At 39.7% G+C, this 19940-nt stretch overlaps 1 protein-coding gene across 3 annotated transcripts in view; it reads left to right on the forward strand.

Moving 5' to 3' along the window:
- The window catches only part of LOC135224588 (uncharacterized), a 368063-nt gene that overhangs the window by 61846 nt on the left and 286277 nt on the right, over positions 1-19940 (forward strand). For all 3 annotated transcript variants that reach the window (XM_064263722.1, XM_064263723.1, XM_064263724.1), the window contains exons 3-4: positions 8610-8653; positions 13035-13200. In XM_064263722.1, coding sequence (XP_064119792.1) covers positions 8638-8653; positions 13035-13200 — 182 coding nt within the window. In that variant the 5' untranslated portion in view covers positions 8610-8637. The remainder of the gene's footprint in view (positions 1-8609; positions 8654-13034; positions 13201-19940) is intronic.

A 19940-nucleotide genomic window follows, 5' to 3' on the forward strand; every position in this document is an offset into this window, starting at 1 on the left:
GGGCTTATGCTCCCTTCATCTGCAGAAGCTGATTTTTCAAGCTTGGTTGAGGCTTCTAGAAGACATTCTCTTAGCTCGGCGAAAGCATATTGGAGCATGTCCGAGTTAGATCAGCACCTTAAGGGACTTATCCATGTATTGGAAGTTTTCAATTTCCTAGATTGGTCCCTTGGGGTGTTGGCTAAAAAGACCAAAGATCCAGACTTTATGGAGCCCGAAGTGTTGCTTAGTATCTTATCCTGCATGCATAAGGCAGTACAAGATGGTTCGGGAGAGCTGACATCCCTCTTTGGGTCAGGAATAGTGAAGAAGAGATCCCTGTTCGGATCTTTCCTGACAAAAGCGATTTCTCCTTCCCAGAGATCAGCCCTCTTGTACTCTCTGCTGTCGGATCATCTGTTCCCTTCTCAGTTGGTGAAGGACATCTCACGGTCACTGTCTGAGAAGGCAAAGCAGGATCTTTTGGTTCAATCCACCAAAAAGACGAGACCAGCAGTACCTGTTGCAAAGAAGGCGGCTCGTACTCCTATTGTGCCCTTTCGTGGAGGCGCCTCCTCTCGACCACCAACGAAAAGAAAGACTTCCGATAAGCGAGGAAGGTCCTCCTTCCGACCTTTTAAGAAGTCAAAGTAGCAACGAGGTCCTCCAAACATCTGTAGGTGCCAGACTCCTGAAGTTTGTAGGAGCCTGGGCCTCAAGGGAAGCCGATCCTTGGACTTTGTCTGTTCTGGAAAAGGGATACATCATACCCTTTCTAGACAGACCGCTTTTGTCAACATCTTCGAAGGAATTGTCGGCGAAGTACAAGGACCCTGTTCTGAGGGAGACACTTCTTCAGATGGTTACAACGATGAGGAACAAGGAAGCAATAGAAGAGGTTCAGGATCCATACTCCCCGGGGTTTTACAACCGCCTTTTCTTAGTACTGAAAGCGTCGGGGGGATGGAGACCTGTCCTAGATGTGAGCATCCTGAACCAATACATGGAGAAGAAGAAATTCTCCATGGAGACGTCTGCCTCAGTGCTTTCAGCCCTGCGCCCGGGAGACTGGATGGTCTCTCTGGACCTTCAGGATGCTTATTGTCATGTTCCAATTCACCCATCGTCGAGGAAGTATCTCACATTTGTGACACAAGGAAAGATTACCAGTTCAGGGCTTTGTGCTTCGGCCTCTCCATGGCTCCTCAGGTATTTACATACCTGATGAGGAATGTAGCCAGATGGCTGCATCTGGAAGGCGTAAACATCTCCCTGTATCTCGACGATTGGCTGATATGAGCCAAGTCGGAAAAGCAATGTTTGGAGGATCTGCAGATAACATTGGATTTGACGAAATCTCTAGGATTGCTCGTCAACCTCGAGAAATCCCAGATGATCCCCAGTCAGGACTTAGTCTATTTGGGGATTCGGATGGATTCTCGGGGTTTTCAGGCTTTTCCTTCCCAGGAAAGATAAGTTCGAGGAACTCAGAAAGTCACGAACTTCCTAAGGAAAGAACGAAGTTCAGCGAGGGAATGGTTAAGCCTTCTGGGGACTCTTACCTCCCTAGAACAGTTCGTTTCCCTAGGAAGACTTCACCTACGCCCGCTTCAATTCTTCCTAAGGAGAACGTGGAATTGGAAAGAGGGACAACTTTCAGACACTTTCGCAATTCCCTTAGAAGTGAAGAGTCACCTAAAGTGGTGGTTGGACCCTCTGGAAAAGAACGAGGGCATGTCTCTAGAGGTTCGGAGCCCAGACCAAATCTTATTCTCAGACGCATCAGAGATGGGATGAGGAGCGACTCTAGGAGTAAGAGAAGTGTCAGGCCGATGGAAGAAGGAACAGGAAGCCTGGCATATAAACGCCAAGGTACTATACGCAGTATTCCTGGCACTGAAGTTCTTCGAACCGGAGGTAAAAAATCAGGTGATACAAGTCAACGAAGACAATACCACGGCGTTGGCCTATATCAGAAAGCAGGGGGGGACTCACTCGTTTTCCCTTTATGAGATAACGAGGGATCTGTTATCGTGGGCAAAGGAAAGAAACATTACCCTCCTGACCAGATTCATAAAAGGAGAGAAAAATGTGAGGGCGGACAGACTCGGCAGGACGAACCAAGTTCTCCCCACAGAGTGGACTCTCCACGAACAAGTGTGTCAAAACCTGTGGTCCTTGTGGGGCAGACCACAGATAGCTCTGTTCGCAACATTCCTATCCAGGAGGATAGAGAACTTATGCTCCTCAGTGGAAGACCCAAGAGCGATAGCGGTGGATGCCATGCTGCTGAATTGGTCAGGCCTAGATGCCTATGCCTTTCCCCCTTTCAAGCTACTAGGAGTAGTGATGAAAAAGTTAGTAGCATCAAAAGGGACAAGACTAACCCTCATCGCCCCGTTTTGGCCCCCTCAAGATTGGTTCACAGAGGTACAGGAATGGACAGTGGACTTCCCCAGATCACTTCCAAACAGGATAGATCTTCTCAAACAACCCCACTTCGAGAGGTACCATCAAAACCCCGCTCTCGCTCTGACTGCCTTTCGACTATCGAAAGACTTGTCAGAGCGAGAGGCTTTTCAAGCAAAGCTTCGAAAGCAATCGCTAGAGCCCGAAGATCGTCAACTATTCGGGTCTATCAGTTGAAGTGGGATGTGTTCAGGAGGTGGTGTAGGAAGAATAAACTGTCCTCATCCGATACCAATGTGGCCGACTTTCTGATATTCCTTAGAGAGGAATCCCAGCTATCAGTTTCCACTATTAAAGGATACCGAAGCATGCTCTCTGCAGTATTTAGGAACAGGGGCTTAAATTTAGCAGAAGACAAGGATCTTCACGACCTAATAAGATCGTTCGAGACCTCTAAATCTATATCTTCTGTTACTCCAAGCTGGAATCTGGATGTGGTACTTAAATTCCTGTCATCGGAAAAGTTTGAGCCTCCCCACCTTGCCTCATTTAGGGATTGGACGAGAAATTGTATTTTCCTTCTTTCTTTAGCAACAGCTAAAAGAACGAGTGAAATCCACGCCCTTGACTCTCGGGTGGGATTTAAGAAGGACGCAGCGATCTGTTCTTTTCAGACTCTATTTCTGGCCAAGAACGAGAATCCTTCAAAACCCTGGCCTAGGAGTTTTGAAGTGAAGAGTCTTTCGAACTTGGTGGGAGAGGAAGTGGAAAGAACTTTAAGCCCTGTTAAGAGCTCTTAAGTTCTATCTCAAGAAGAAGGAAGAACTAGGAGGATGTAAACAAAGTCTGTGGTGCGCGGTTAGGGATCCAAAGAGACCCATGTCCAAAAATGCCTTAGGCTAAGGCCCCACCGAATCCGGCGCGGCGCGTCGCGTGCGTCCAATACGGCTACGCGTTTTGTGCATTTCGATCAACTGTCATAGTTCAAACACGAGTGGCCCCACACGGCGCATGAGCGTGCGTGGCGTCAGGTGCGTTACCGGACTTAGACGCACAAGGATCAAAACATTTTGTTTTTAGCCGCACGTGGACGTGCGTCTCCGAGCTGGGGTCCGCATGAAGGAAGAAATTGTGGTAGACCTACAACAACCTGCATTTGAACCACCTGCCGAACTTTGAGTTATAATCAAATGTGATGATTTGTGGTTAAAATAAAGGATTAAAGTATTTTTTTTTTATTATATTCTAATGGATACATTTATGTAAATATCTTTGTTTCAAAAGTTCCTGTATCAAAGGGTTCCGTTCACACACAATTCTACGTATCTTAATTTTTGTATTAAATAAAATAAAGTGCAACTTTAATTTCGAAATCAGTAATCCTTCCCTCAGAGTTACTACAAGTTTTTTACGCTGATACGGATCTTCTGTAATTGTTATCAAATTTTGATATTCGAGATATAATGCCCTCGCGAATTAAGTCAAAGGTTTTCCGCGGCATCCGACAATATTTTAAAAAAACTTGTCTGGACGCTATCGTAACTTATGAAAGAGTTTTGCATATTCACTCTTTCCTCATCTAAAGTTATGTCATAAGTCCACATTTTCCTACTGTTCAACGCCTCTAATTTGGTTGACAGCACCGAGTCAGAGGAATACCTCGCGCTCTCCCTTCATAACGGCAAGTACTGGTGAAGTTTGAATTGTCCGTCTTATAACCGTCACTCGTTTGTCTGGTTGAGCCACACTCGCAGAAGACGGAGACGCTTGTAGATGGATAGCCGTGTTGGACGCACGCGACGCGACGGATCCGGTGGGGCCTTAGCCTTAGCATTTTTTGTCAGGAGCGTAATTACTGAGGCTCATGGCAAATGCTCAGATGATTCTTTAAAAACTCTTCGAGTAAAGGCTCACGAGGTAAGAGCTGTGGCCACATCTTTAGCTTTCCATAAAAACATGTCTATGAAAGACATTATAAATGTGACTTACTGGAGATGCAATTCAGTCTTCGCATCCCACTATCTTAAAGATGTCAGAGTTACCTACGAGAAGTGCTTCTCTCTAGGTCCTTTCATGTCAGCGGATACAGTGCTGGGGCTTGGAACGCATACTGATCCTTATAAAATTTATATATTTTGTCTTTAATTTGTATGTAAACCTCCCTTTTGAGATGGGTTCTCGGTTTTCTACTGACAGGGGTGCTTGACGTCACACAGGCGGCCGTTGCCTTTGTCAGAAAGGAACTGCGAATGTATCTTACAGGCTGGGTTGTACAGAATAGTTTTGTCTTATATGTGTATGTAAACCTCCCTTTTGAGACTAGTTCGTGGTTTTCTACTGGCAGGGGTGCTTGACTTCGCACAGGCGGCCGTTGCTTTTGTCAGTAAGGAACTACGAATGTGTCTTACAAGCTGGGTTGTACAAAATTTTTTATTTTATATATCCTTTTGTACTTTTACGTGATTTGTATGTTGGTGATTTGAGTTATTGGTTGTTTGCAAGGGGTTTGGGGATAACTCTTTGCAATCTTAGAACTAACACGGTTGTTAGGTTAAGGTGATCGGGATCGGTATTGTGCTCCTTGAATAAGGCTCTTGTCAAGTAAGTGGATCAGCACCCTTTGACATAGTCCTTCCAGGATCTGCCAAGTAAGCGGATAAGACCCCTTTGGCAGACCTACAAGAACTCTTAGCCATAGATCAATATCTTGCTGAGGCTCTTGAGACTAAGCAGACTCCTGGACAGTATCCATGAAGTCTTCAGTCTAATCAGGTAGGAACCAAGGTTTTAATTATTTATTACCTACAACGTAAGTTGTGATTTCTGTTTAAATCAGTTATTAGCTGTCTTTTACCCTCCTCCAATGGTGTGAATCAGCTAAGTATATATCTGACAGGTAAGTTGAATGTATAAAAATGATATTGTTATGATGCAATAAAGTTTTATACATACTTACCTGGCAGATATATACAATTAATTGCCCACCCATCCTCCCCTCAGGAGACAGATGGTAGAGAGAAAATCTGATAGAAAACGGGAATGGTTCCTATTCCTGCCACCCAGCGGCAGAGTGGTAGATCACCTGACCTACCGGTAGCGTGTGCGTGAAATTCTAAATTCTGTCGGACGATGGAGTCTAATAGCTGAGTATATATCTGCCAGGTAAATATGTATAAAACTTTATTGTATCATAACAACATCATAGAATTTCTAGCGTTCGAAGGAAGTACTGCTGCTGAAGGAAGAATATCTCGGGAGGGGCTCAGCCGGGATGGACCTTACGGTCCGTCGCCTCAGTAGGCAGTCAACCCCGGGATAGAGAATCTCCAGGGCTACTGTTTTGGGAACATCCAGTTCGGCTTGAACTAATCGTCTTCGGTATCCTGTTCACCGTAGAAGTCTTCCTTTGGGAAAACTTCACCTTCGCTCTCTTCATTAGAGAATGAAGGAGGTCGGCTTCCAGTCCTTATTCTTGTTCCTCGAATGGAAGAGAATTTAGGCTGGAGGTCTTTGTACAGGAACCTACAAATATACTACGTATATTTTCCTCGCGACATGCTTCTGTTATCAGTTGAATTGTGCGAGGTGTAGGCACATACTGTAGTTAACTCTACGGGTTGTGACCGAGACGAATAGTGTCTTCTTAATTTAACTACAACTTGGGCTTGCCTTGCAAGCCTCCCAAGAGTTACCAGTTTTGATTTTGAGATACTTGTGGTATTGTTTACAACAACAACAACACAGCATTTGCATTCACAGAAATCTGTTTTGGTTAAAATGCAAATGCTCGAGCATATTTTCATGCGCTCGATGGTTCTAGCCGAATATATTCCTTCATGGGATGGATTACCTGGCAACTCAGGATGACGAGTGAACGAGAGCTGGCGGTGTCCAGCCTGCCTGCCAGCCAACCCTGCCCCTGCCGCAGCCGGACCTGCTGGCTCTCTGAGATAGTTCGGTCGGGTTTTCTCTCTCCTCCTCTGCAATGATTGACTACCGAATCGAATCTCTGCCCGGCAATCACAGACTTAGGTCTCTGGTTGGCTGGAATTCTCGCATACATGTATGACCATCTCTACTGCATCGCCTTTGCCGTTGCGAGAATTTTCAGACAGATATATCTCACTAGACTTTCTGTTTACCTCACGGTAACGGAAGTCTGTAGCCTAGTCTTCCGCTTCATCGCACCTGCTGCTGCGATGACGCAGAATGATTTCTTCAGACATCTGAGTTTGTCTTCTAATACATCTTGTAATTTGTAGGTGTGCAATTATTCTTTTGTTCACCCCGAATTGTAGATGAATAACGAAAGACTTCGCCTGTTCCCCGCTCTGCCAGCTCTACTTCCAAGTAATAGAAATGCCCTCCCTGATCCAGCCCATGAGAAGCGGTTCTTCAGGCAGTACAATCCATGTTTTCATCACTGAAAGGCACTCCGCTTTCATTGCAACTCTGACTTCTCACCGAACAGCAATGAAATAGCGGTTTAGCGTTTTCAGACCTCTGTAAAACAGCAGGGATTAAAGCGGTCTTCACTGGATGGTATCATCGATGGGACTTTTTCTACGTTCAGAATCTTGAGAGTCAATTTCTCTCAATTCAGCTATGAAGACGTAGGTCCGCATACACCTTAGTCTTTCACTGGCATATAGTATTGTTTCTCCTTAGTTGAGACTCAACTACTATGAGGACTTCTGTCTTGCCATCAGGGACCTCGGTCTCTAGAAGGCAATTGACTATCCTCTGATGGGCACATGCCTTGAAAGAATCATCATCTCGTCTCTCAACATCAGTGGCGAACAAGGTAGACGACTTGTATGGTTTTTTGGCATAACCCTTCAAAACGCGGGTGTCACATGACTATGTCTTGGATGCATGACTGCTCGCCTAACACCAAGGCTCGAGTGCAGTCAGTCAGCACTGGGAGCTGTTGAAGAGTCTGAGACTGTCACGAGCTACGCTGTGGATGTTGTATTGGTCGATCCAGATCAGTCATTACTTTGTCCTATTGGCATGTTCCTGTACCCATAAGGATCGACAACCACCAGGGAGTGTCGGTGTCTTTATCTGCTGCGGAATATTACGAGACTGAGAGACTTCTCTGTAGTTGGATAGTCCAGTGGATGGGTACTGGTCATCACTCCAAAGAATATGTTGGACAGGAAGATAGATAAGGTCATTGCGACCATATTTATCTTTCCCTTCGGGCCTGCCCACAGGTCCTTGGAACCTCATTTCCTTGGATCAGTGGTGGATGCTTGCAGGTTGTGTTTCCTTACCCAGCTCCTTCAAGAGGACAAGTTGCACCTTGCCTATGGTGTGCTGTTTTAGAGGTAAGAAGGATGCGAGAGAGGCTGGCCTCTCCACCTTCCCCACCTCGTCCTTCCACTCCTCTTCCTTCGGGTTGAGGATAGGACTCAAACTTACACTGGCTGGTCGGACGATTGATTCGCTAAGCTTATACATAAGCATCCTTTTTATGTTTCTTATCAGAATCATGAAAGCAATCCCGCTCCTTCCTCTAGCAAGGGGAGGAAGGAGACAGGCAATAATGAAAACCCTTCCCAGAACTTTGCATTAATGCCTCCGATGCTAAATATTCTTCACAGCCCATTTTCGGATGAGTTATGATTCCTCACTCATTTCGAAAAGGCCCCGATCAAGTTGTCAGAGGCAGGGCACTCCTTGCTCGTACAACCAGGAGGAGTAGCCTAGGTGTGTAGAACTCCAGTCAGTTGTAGAGGCTCACTCAGATTCCTCCCACCAATCAGTGAGCCTTCCATATGTAAAGGACCGAGATTTTGTATATCGTGTAGGAACAAATCACAATTTTTGGAAGTAAATTGTATTCTTCCTAACTATACAAACCTGAGGTACTTTACATACATGCCCACCTCATGCCACCCCTCAATCTGAACCTGTGCCAAAAGGCAAAGTGGAGTGTTTAAATCTGCGCAGGCTAGCCTACTCGCCTGCCACACGGTAGTTACTGCCTAACCACCATGTTCAAGAATTCTTCCAGCTACGCCGAAAGTAATTCCTTATGTAAAGGATCTCAGGTTTGTATAGTTAGGAAAAATACAATTTACATCCAATAATTGTGATATTAAATTTAATCACATGATTTTATATCTTTGAAAATCCTTCCTGTACTAATTGGTATATAGTGTTTTGAGTATACACTGAGCTGTGTTTGTTAATGAATTGTTTTTTTTTTTCAGGAAAGGTGAAACATTGACAACAATAAAAATGGAGTCAAATGAACGTAAGTTTTAGAGTTTTGTTTCTAAAGTACTGTTGACTGCAATGCATGAAAAATTCTGTTAGAATGAACTAGATAGTGAAGAATCAAGTGGCAGGAGGACATTTATACCTAGTCATTCATCTTGGTGATTTAGTCACTTTTATTTGATACAGTAGTACTAAGAATTTTGTAGTTTAATAAGTTGTTTTATTATCAAGGTAGATACCTGAGAAGGGAATTTTATATATATATATATATTATATATAATATATATATATATATATATATATATATATATATGATAGTCATATATATATATATTATAAAATTCCCTATCTATATATATACTATATATATATATATATTTGTATATATATATATATATATATATATATTTAAATATAAATTCATCAGGTATCTACCTTGATAATAAAAACAACTTAATAAACTACAAAATTCTTAGTACTACTGTATCAAATAAAAGTGACTAAATCACCAGATGTGTATATATATAATATATATATATCTATATATATATATATATATAAATATATATATATATATGTATATATATGTATTACTATATCATATATTATATCAGCAATAAGTCACCAAACAGCATGTGACAAATATATACGTAAGTAGCCACATGAAAGGTACTTGGTCTTTATTTTTCACCTTTTCATGTGGCTACTTATATATATATATATCTATATATATATTATATATATACAGACAGTCCCCGGGTTACGACGGGGGTTCCGTTCTTGAGACGCGTCGTAAGCCGAAAATCGTCGTAAGCCGGAGCATTGTCAAAAATCCTAAGAAAACATTACTTTTAATGCTTTAGGTGCATTCAAAACTATGTAAACTGCATTCTTATTGCATTTTTCATACAAAAAAAAACTTTAAATATTGATTATTTTGCATTTTTGGTGCCATATTTCATCTGCCAGATCAGCATTTGTAGGCGTCGTAACTATGGAACATGCGCCGTAACCCTGGAACATGCGTTGTAACCCTGGAAAATAATTTCTGATGAATATAATTGAAAAGCGTCGTAACCTCGGAATGTTTGTAAGCCGAGACCGTCTAACCGGGGATGCCTGATATATATCCCATATATATAGGGGGTATGATATATATATAGTATATATATATATATAGTATATATGATATATATATATATATATATATATATATATATATATATATATATATATATATATATATATATATAGATATATATATATATATATATATATGATATAGATATATATATATATATATATATATATATATATATGTATATATGAATATATATATATATATATATATATATATATATATATATATATGATAGTTATATAGCTATATTAATATATACATATTGATATATATACTCTATATATAGATATATATGATTATATATATAGATATAGATTAATATATATATATATAATATATATATATATATATATATATATATGTGTGTATAATAGATATATTAATTATATATATATATATATATATATCATATAAATATAGATAGATAGATAGCATATATATATAGGATGATATATATATATAGATTATATATATATATAGATAGAAATATAGAATATATATATTATAGATAATATATATAGATATATAGATAATAGATATATATATATATATATAGATATATATAGATATCTATATAATATATATAATATATGCCGTGTGTATCTATAAAGATATATATATAATATATAACTATATATATATATATATATATAGATAGATAGATAGATCTCTTATATAGATAAAAGATATATATAATATAGATAATTATATATAATAGATCGATATCTCGATAAATATATAGATATATCTAATCGAGATCTACTGATATATCGATAATATATAATTATATAGATATATTATAGAAATATATATTTAGATATATATCTCTAATAATTAATATTATAGAGAGATATATTATATATGTATATGGATATTAATATATTATTATAATTATAATATATATTAAAAATCTAGATTATATATATTATTATATTGTAAGATATTTATAGTATATAAGGATATATTATATATCTAATATTATAATTATATATATAATCTTGATATATATTAATATATATATTAAATGATCTAATATACTATAGATTATATATATATAGATAATATTATAATATATATCTATATCGAATATATATATATATATTATATATATAAATAATAATATATATTATTATGAAGTAAATTATTAATAATCGAATGATCTTCTATATATATATATATATAATATTATGTAAAATATATATATCATAGTATATATATATATTATATATTATATAATATAATATATATCTAATAAAAGGAGCCCATAAAAATACCAAAATGTAGAGAGAAAAGTACTATATTTCAGAGACTGCTGTCTCTCTCTTCAGGTATATGAATAAGAAAAGTTTACAGAAAAGGTGGTATTTATACCAAGAGATCCGTCCACAAGTAAGCCAATTTAGGTCACCCCCGCTGATAATCTTCCTTTAATCTTCTTAAGCGTTGGTTGATGAACACTTAAGAAGATTAAAGGAAGATTATCAGCGGGGGTGACCTAAATTGGCTTTACTTGTGGACGGATCTCTTGGTATAAATACCACCTTTTCTGTAAACTTTTCTCATTCATATACCTGAAGAGAGAGACAGCAGTTCTCTGAAATATAGTACTTTTCTCTCTACATTTTGGTGTTTTTTATGGGCTCCTTTTATTAGATGGAATTCTGTTGTTACAGAACATTTTTACCAGTCATATATATATATAATATATACTATATCTATATATATATATATATATTATATATCTATGTATATGTATATGTATATGTATATGTATATATATATATATATATATTATATAATATATATATATGTATATGTTATTATATATGTTATATATATATATATGTATATATATATAGGTATATATATATATATATAATATATATATATATATATATATATATATATATATATCCTATATATATCATATATATAGATAGAGTAGAGATAGAGATAGAGATAGATAGAGATAGAGATAGAGATAGAGATGGAGAGATAGAGATAGAGATAGATATAGATATAGATATAGATAGATATAGATATAGATATATATTATTAATATATATATATTATATATATATATATATATATATATATATATATATATATATATATATATAGAGAGAGAGAGAGAGAGACAGACAGACAGACAGACAGACAGAACAGACAGACAGACAGCACAGACAGACAGACAGACAGACAGACAGACAGACAGACAGACAGATAGTATCAGATATATAGGATATGAGTATATAGATCTAGATATATAGATATATATATAGATATATATATATATAGATATATATATATATATATATAGTATATATATATATATATATATATATATATATATATATATATATATATATATATATATATATATATATATATATATATATGGTTTTTGGGTGTGGTTGTGAGTTGTTGAGGGTTGTTGTCGTTGCTTGGGGGCTGTTGTGATTCCTTGATGTTGTTAGTGGGTGTGTGTTGCCTTTTTGTGCCGTTGTGATTTTTTTTTTTGGTTGTGCAGTGGTCTCAGGTTGTGGTTGTGTTCCTTTGGTTGTTGTTGTGGTCCTTGGTTGTTTTGTGTTGTTGTTGGGTTTTAGCCCTTGGGTGTTTTGTTGTTGTGTTGTGGGTTGTGATCTTTGTTGTGGTTGGTATCTCTGTGACCTCGACCGGCAGACAGCACAGGATAGCCTGGAGTATGTGGAGTGGTTGGTAAGTACACGTGTTTTGTGGGTTTTTTTTGTTTGTGTTTTTTGTAGCTATAGGTCAATTGTCCTGCGTATATTTTGTTGTGTAAAGAGGAAAGTGTAACAGAGGGTGCGTTTGGCAGCTGGATTGATTAGGTTTATGGTGGGGGGAAATTTGCCACTTGTTTTTTAAGCTTGTGATCCCGCCACATCATCCAGGCAGCCATTAGATTTTTTTTGTTTGAATGCCAACTCGCCTAGTTGGCGGGGAGATGTAGCTAAATTTAACAGTAGGTAAGTATCCAAATAATAAATTTTATTATGGAAATTTATGTATTTATATAAAAGATTGAATGTGGCTAAACAATTGATTTTATGATACAGAATAAATATTTAGATATCAATGGACACTTAGATTTTAGTTGAAGTTGGAAATTTCATTAATGCCTATAGATTATACAGCCTTTATGGTGTACTGTATGTACTAGGTGAAACATCTTCTTATGCATTATGTTATTGGTAAGATATAAAATGGTTGGCATTATATCTTTTTGTATAATTAGTACTTGCTCTTTCCTCAGAGTTACAAGCCAAGCTGGAAGAGCTCCGTACTCATGTTCCTCTAATAAAACGAATGATTGCAAAACTTTCACATGTTGTAAATACAAACAATAATCCAAAAAGCCAGAGCCAGCTGCAAAGATTGATGGGACTTCATAACTTCTTGACAGGACCAATGACTAAAGTGTGAGTATTTTTGAGTTCTGACAATGTTGCGGTAGTGTATGGTATAGTCCTTATTACAGAACTTTGATCAATATATAATTTGCCATACAGTAAAGTTATTTCTTTTTGTGGCTTTTGAGGGTTGGGGATTCACACCATATGTGTAGTGTACTTTATGAAATGGGCTGTTATCCATGCTTGGTACAGCACATTGCTTGAGAAAGTAATTTTGTGTTATGTGGAATATGATATATTTAGAAGAATGCTTGCCTTCATGGAGTGGTACATAATACTCTAGTAAATATTCCCCCTTTAGGTTGTTTGATTATCTTTTAGGATATCCTATGAGTGTTCCTGTCTTGTAGATTATTCATTGGTTGCAATTCCCTGCTGTGGGATCTGGCACCAGGAGATGTTGTTGGTTAGTGACAAGATTTGCAACTAATCTTAATGAGACTTCCAATGGAGGTGTGAAGCGATTCCTCCCTTGTTGGCCAGTCTCTACTGAAGGGCCTTGTGCTCATGCTCTTTAACTCCTTTCTCATCCTCTTCCGTCTCAAGGTATCCCTCTCAATTTTGTATTACTTTTGATTCTCCTATGTACTGTACTGGGATGCTGCTGGTGAGACGTTCCCCCTTCCCTCTCAAGAGCAAGTTGATCCTAGACTCCCCCCTATTGTCTCTGTGGGCAAAATATCTTTGGCTACTTTGCTTAAATCATCAAGGCAAGATCAGTATGCATTTGTTAGGAGTTTAGTTCCTCTTCATCTATAACATTCATGGTTGGTACCTGTACTGCCCTGATTCAGAAAATGGAAAGGAAAGAGTTAGATGGGGAAAACAAGGAACTGAGAATGGAATAGATAAGGTTCTTCCTCCAAACATACCTGTTTCATAACTGTTGCCATTTTCTATCAGACTTTCATTTTGCATTTTGAGGTGGAATCATAGCTTTTGAATATGCATGTTTTATTGGTATCTTCTCTGCCAGTTTTGGTCATGATTGATCTAGGACTGGTCTTTTCACTGGATGTCACCTTGTTGGAGGATTATTGATTTGGACTTCAAGAAGGTGCAGCATTTTCTGTCCCATGGGGACTCTAGTATTGAACACTTTGACCCCCTCTTTGGAGGAAATTCAAGATCCTCAATAGGCAGGTGAGGTACAATACTGCTGTTACCATTCCCCTTCTTGGCGACTTGTTTGCTCTCCCCCGGAAGTAGGTGCATAACCATCCTTTCTTACAGTATCTTTGCTGTCATGGGACAGAATGGAGAATTTAAAATTTTTTGGGTGATTGTGGATAACAAGTTTTCCCTATTTGAAAGGAAAGCCTCAGCTTTTCCTTTCTTTTGCAGGTGACCCAGAAGATTGTCAATGTTACCCTTCATGGGAAAGGCTCTGCTATGATAGCTGTTGCTATTCCAGTCTGGGATTTTTCTTTTAGAATTGGCACTAGTTCATATGACTCATTCACTTTGAGGAAGAATGAGACCTCTTGCCCTGCATCATTGGCTGTCGCATTAAGTTTTCCTCTATGACCTCTTGGGTGCATTAGGTCCCATGTAAAGGATAGATGATCTGTTCTAATTCCTGTTTGTCTGCCATCCCTTGCCTACAGTTCCCAATCATTAATTCTGCTTACTATGTAAGTATTCCTATTTGTAAGGTTTGAGAGGGTGCCAATAGAATGCATGGAATTTTGGTCAGATCACTGTACCCTTAATGCTTCCTCCCTTCAGCACCAGCCAACAGAAAGGCAAGAGTATCATCCTCTCTTGATGCTGCATCCTTGAATTGAATTCCAGTCTTTTTACGATGGAGGAATGTGGATTTTTGTCATCTTAGCTTACAGTCTGGAGATATACCTAATCCCTTTCAGACAAAACTAGTTTTAGGTATCAAGGGTAGTGTCCTGACCAACTGATATCAATTCTCTGTGTACAGCACACTTTCTCTGTCACTTTAGTTGTTACTTAATGGTTGTATAGTGTTCTCAGCTTCTTTTGGACAAATTTCCATCATGTTTAAGGTATACTAGGTTTGGCATGGATTGGTGAAGTGGCTATCTTGTATACCAGGCCTCTTCCCCTCCTTTGTGCCCTTCCCAGCTGTTGATGGCCAGCATGTGATCTTGTTACCAAAAGACTTATTTCTTGTTCATCACTTTACTGGGATGTGCAAGATATTGCATGAGTCAACTGTCCTTGCTCTCATACATAATCCCAGACTTCCAAGAGAAGGTAGGGATTCCCAATCTTTCATTTTTAATTAAGTAACCTACTCGGTAATTACATAGCTCTTAGTTGTACTTATTTGCAGCAGCTTAGATTCAAAATTTGTGGTAGCAACACTGATATTGTGTAGGTGACACCAGTCTCGCCCACTAGCGAGAGGGTTAGGAATGACACAGCAGACTAGCTCATTCCATTTCTGCAACTGCTGGTGATAAAATCTGGTGTCAGCAGTAGTTGTTCATTTTTAGCTGGTTATTTACCAGACTTTGGTATCCAAACTGAAAGTAGAGTAGCTTTAGCCGAAAGCCTTAGGGTGAGTTTTCTCCTTGTTTTGTTGTTTTTTACTGGAGTAGTACATCAGTAGTTCGTTTTTATAGCGAAATTGCAGTTACAGACAGTCCGCGATTATTGGAGGGGGTTCCATTCTCGGGGGATGTGCCGATAAGTGAAAACCGCTATTAACCGAAACGCTGTGATTTATGGCACTTATGGTTCTGGTAACCTAAGCTCCCTTATGGCCTCTCTGTTAGGTATGTTATGGCGCTTTAACTATTATTGGCGCCTTATGCTTATGGAGCCGATAACCAGAACTCGGCCCATTATGGTGCCTTAATGATCCTTCAGAGGCAGTAGTTCAAAGGGCCAATCTCTGCAGTAACCTCCGTTCAAGCCACTTCCAAGAAGACCTCCACTATATCCTCCTCCAGCAAGTGTGGAGACGTTCTTCCATATTCCAGTTGAGCCCTGGCTTCTCCATTTTTGGTGAATATGGAAAGCAAAGAAAGCAGAGCTGTGGATCTTAGTAGTCTTCAGAGAGGGATCCTCAATACCTTTCCTGCAGAGTTTCTCTGGCCTAATGTCTCCTATGTGAGACATCCGTGTCCCTTTTGCAACAGACATAGTTCATTTACATCCATTTCTTTTTCTTTAAAAGTTCTTAACATGCCCAAGCAAGGAAAAAGAATATAATGTGCTCATCTTCCCTTGGATTTTAGTCGAGGATAGGGATCCATGTCTTTCAGGGATGCCAGACTTCACCTAAGCTCATAGCTAGTCTGGCACCCTGCTTCCTGGCACCAACAACAACCTAGCACCAGTTTTTGCTATAACACCAGCGCTGGCTCTGAGCACCTGATAGTGCTCAGTTGCTTAGAAGAATAGATTTTCTGTTCCATTTGAATATTCGGGTTTGAAGGCTGTCCAGAAACTGTTGTTTTAGCAAGAGCTAGTACCTTCTAATAGGAACTAGGGACGACAACTACGAGATTTATCCAGGGCAAATTAAATGTGGTTGCAGTCGAATTAAGTAATTGCAAACAGGTCGTATATATGGAATGGACACGGATTCACAAATGTGTACTGACCTATAGAAACTGTGGGGAAAGCTATCGATAGACCTGTTTGCAACATCAAGGAATCATTATCTTCCCTTATAATGTTCACCAGCTCTGGACCCTCCCACCGTTCAGTATGGTGAGTGATGTCATCAATTTTATCTCTCGCAGCAACACCTCAGTGACCCTGGTAGCTCATTTTTGGCCATAGAAGGAATGATTTTCAGAACTACTCAATCTTCTGCCAAAGAAACAAAGTCTATGCTCAATCAACTGTGCTTTCATCGTTTCCATCAAGGATTATCCACTCTTGCTCTCTGAAAGCTTGTCAGAGCAAAGGGCTTTTTGAGACCAGCTGCAGAGATGATTGCAAGTGTAGACGCCAGTCTTCCTCTTATGATCTTCTTGAGGACATGACGGCTCTTTTACTGCTACTTCCATAGCACAAATAGCAGACTGTTTACTCTTCTCAAAATTGTCCCTACGGTTAACTGCTTTCACAATCAATGACTACATAGCTATGCTAAATTAGGCACAGAGGTTAGACTTGTCTGCTGATAAAGACATCAGTGAAGTCTTTTGAAACTTCTAAACAGGAAATAACAGCTTGGTGTCTTGGAATCTAGATATTCTATGATGGCTTTTTGGCCGTCCATTTAAGCCTCTTCAGTCTTCATCTCATAGGGATCTAACCAGGAAGACCCACTTTTTAGTAGCCTTGGCTACAGCTAAGAGGGATAGTGAACTGCAGACCTTAAAAAAGAAAGTAGGTTTTACACAAGGAGATGTGGTCTGCTCATTCTCCAGGGGTTTCTTAACGAAGAATGAAACTCCATCCATCCCTGGCCCTGTTTGTTCAGATTCAACAGCTTGACCGACATCCTTGGATCACTGGACCTCTCTTGGGCTCTTTGTCCAGTAAGAGCGTTGAGACATTACTTAGAGAGAAATAAGAAGTCAATGACTACATAGCCATGCTAAACTCAAGTGTTTAGGCACAGCGGTTTAGACTTGTTTGCTGATGAAGACATCAGTGAAGTCTTTTGAAACTTCAAAACAGGAAATAACAGCTTGGTGTCTTGGAATCTAGATGTTCTATGATGGCTTTTGGGCCCTCCATTTAAGCCTCTTCAGTCTTCATCTCTTGTAGACCTAACTAGGAAGACCCTCATATTAGTAGCCTTGGCTACGGCTAAGAGGGATAGCGAACTGCAGACCTTGAAAAAGAAAGTAGGTTTTCGCAAGGAGATGTGATCTGCTCATTCTCCAAGGGTTTTAACAAAGAATGAAACTCCATCCATCCCTGGCCCCATTTGTTCACAATCAAGAGCTTGACTGACATCCTCAGACCACTGGACCAAGAGAGGGCTCTTTGTCCACTAAAAGTGTTGAGACATTAAGTAGAGAGAACTAAGAAATCAGAGGTACTTCTAACCATCTGGTGCTTGGTCAAGGATCCTTCCTGTCCTCTATCCAAGAATGCTTTGGCGTTTTTGTTGAGGGACGTTATCTCTGCGTCTCATTCAAAATCTCGTGAAGAGGACTTTCCTATTTGTAATGTCAAAGCCCACAAAATTAAGACAGAAGCCATTTTGCTGGCTTTCAAAAGCAACTTATCTTTTTCCACAGTTGTGTAATGGACCTTTGGAGGAGCAAGTCGAAGTTTGCCAATTTTTATTTATTTGATGTAGAAACAGTATATGATGATGCAGGACCTTAGGTCTGTTCATGGGTTACTGTGTACCTAGGGTACCTACACATCTTGTTTTTTTTAATGGATGGGTGATGCTAAATTGTTTTTATTTGGTGTGTGGATAATTTAGTTATTTGGATGTTTTGTGGTATTGTGCCCAGGGAAAGAGTAATTGTATTTTTGTTCATACATGAACAAACCTTCGATCTTAACAATAGGATAATTTCTAGTGCCTAGCTGGATCCAGTTAAAAAACAGATGAAAGCAAGGAATCTTGTATATCTGGTAACGCATGCGTAGATCGGGTGAAGAGTGGTCAAAGACCACTCACCTATGCCACCCCGTCAGTCTTTTCTTTAACCACCTGGGTGAGAGTCGTGTTTAACCTCTCTTGGCCTTTACCCGGTCCATTGCCCGTTTTGCTCGTGTTTAGTGTGTTTGTGTGTTTGGCTGATATTAGGGCTGCTTCTGCTCCCTCTCGGCCTCGTCAACATGTGTGCCCCAGAATTCCAGGTTTTCCGTGTTCTCGTTTTTTGGCTTCGGCAGCGACTGATCCCCACATCACATGTTGCAGGTGCTGTTCTAATTTTTGTACTATAATGAATCCTTGTATGGAATGCCGGGCATGGCCTAAAGAGCAGTGGAAGTCATTTTATAGCAAGAGAGAATATCGGAGGGTTTTAACTCTTTCTTCATGGGAAGGTTTTTCGCCTCTTTCCGATGCTTCGTCTCCTGCAGTATTCACCCCCCATAGTAGCGTTCTTCCTGTGTCTCCTTCCTTTTCTTCCATTGATTCATTGCTGGAAGCATCGGGAGGCCACCAGGCTGATGTTTGTAATGTCGCCCTTTCTTCGGGAGTTAATTTGATTCCCGGGAAGGGGGAAGCTTTCTCATCATTCTCATTTACTCCAGAGTCGGAGGCGTCCAAGATGGCGGCAATTTGGAAGACGCTTAGGCTAGGGGGTCCCCTGTCCTTGGAGGGTTTGCTAGTGCACTTTATGGAGGCTCGCTTTCCCCCTCCTCAGGCTAGCCAGGCCATCCCCCCTCCTCCCGGCCTTGTCTTCGTGGGTAGCCAAGGTCAGCCATCTTGTATTGCTCCGCCAGAGACTGCTGCCGCTTCTTTGAGTCAGAGGGACGCCATGACATCAGGCCCGTTGACGATGTCACGATATCCGTCTTTGTGTATTCCTCCGCCAGTGGCGTCTGATTCCCCTTCGCACTGAGGGGAAGCCGTGACGTCATCACCACTTGTGACGTCACTCCCAGTCGTCTCTTCTGCACTGCCTCTCTCAGCCGTGACATCATCCCTGCTGCACAGTTTGCTACATTGGAGCCTTCTCTGGCAGATCAGTCTGAGGTTATATGCCTGGCAGTGCTTCAGAGGTTGGACTCTGTTTTGGATGAAAAGTTGGCTGCCTTGTCGGTTGGGAGGACTGGTAGGAAACGTGTTGTTTCGTCCCCGCCTCCTGCGAAGAGATCGCACAAGAAACCAGTGT

This window comes from Macrobrachium nipponense, chromosome 12, assembly GCF_015104395.2.
Source record: "Macrobrachium nipponense isolate FS-2020 chromosome 12, ASM1510439v2, whole genome shotgun sequence".
Taxonomy (NCBI): domain Eukaryota; kingdom Metazoa; phylum Arthropoda; class Malacostraca; order Decapoda; family Palaemonidae; genus Macrobrachium; species Macrobrachium nipponense.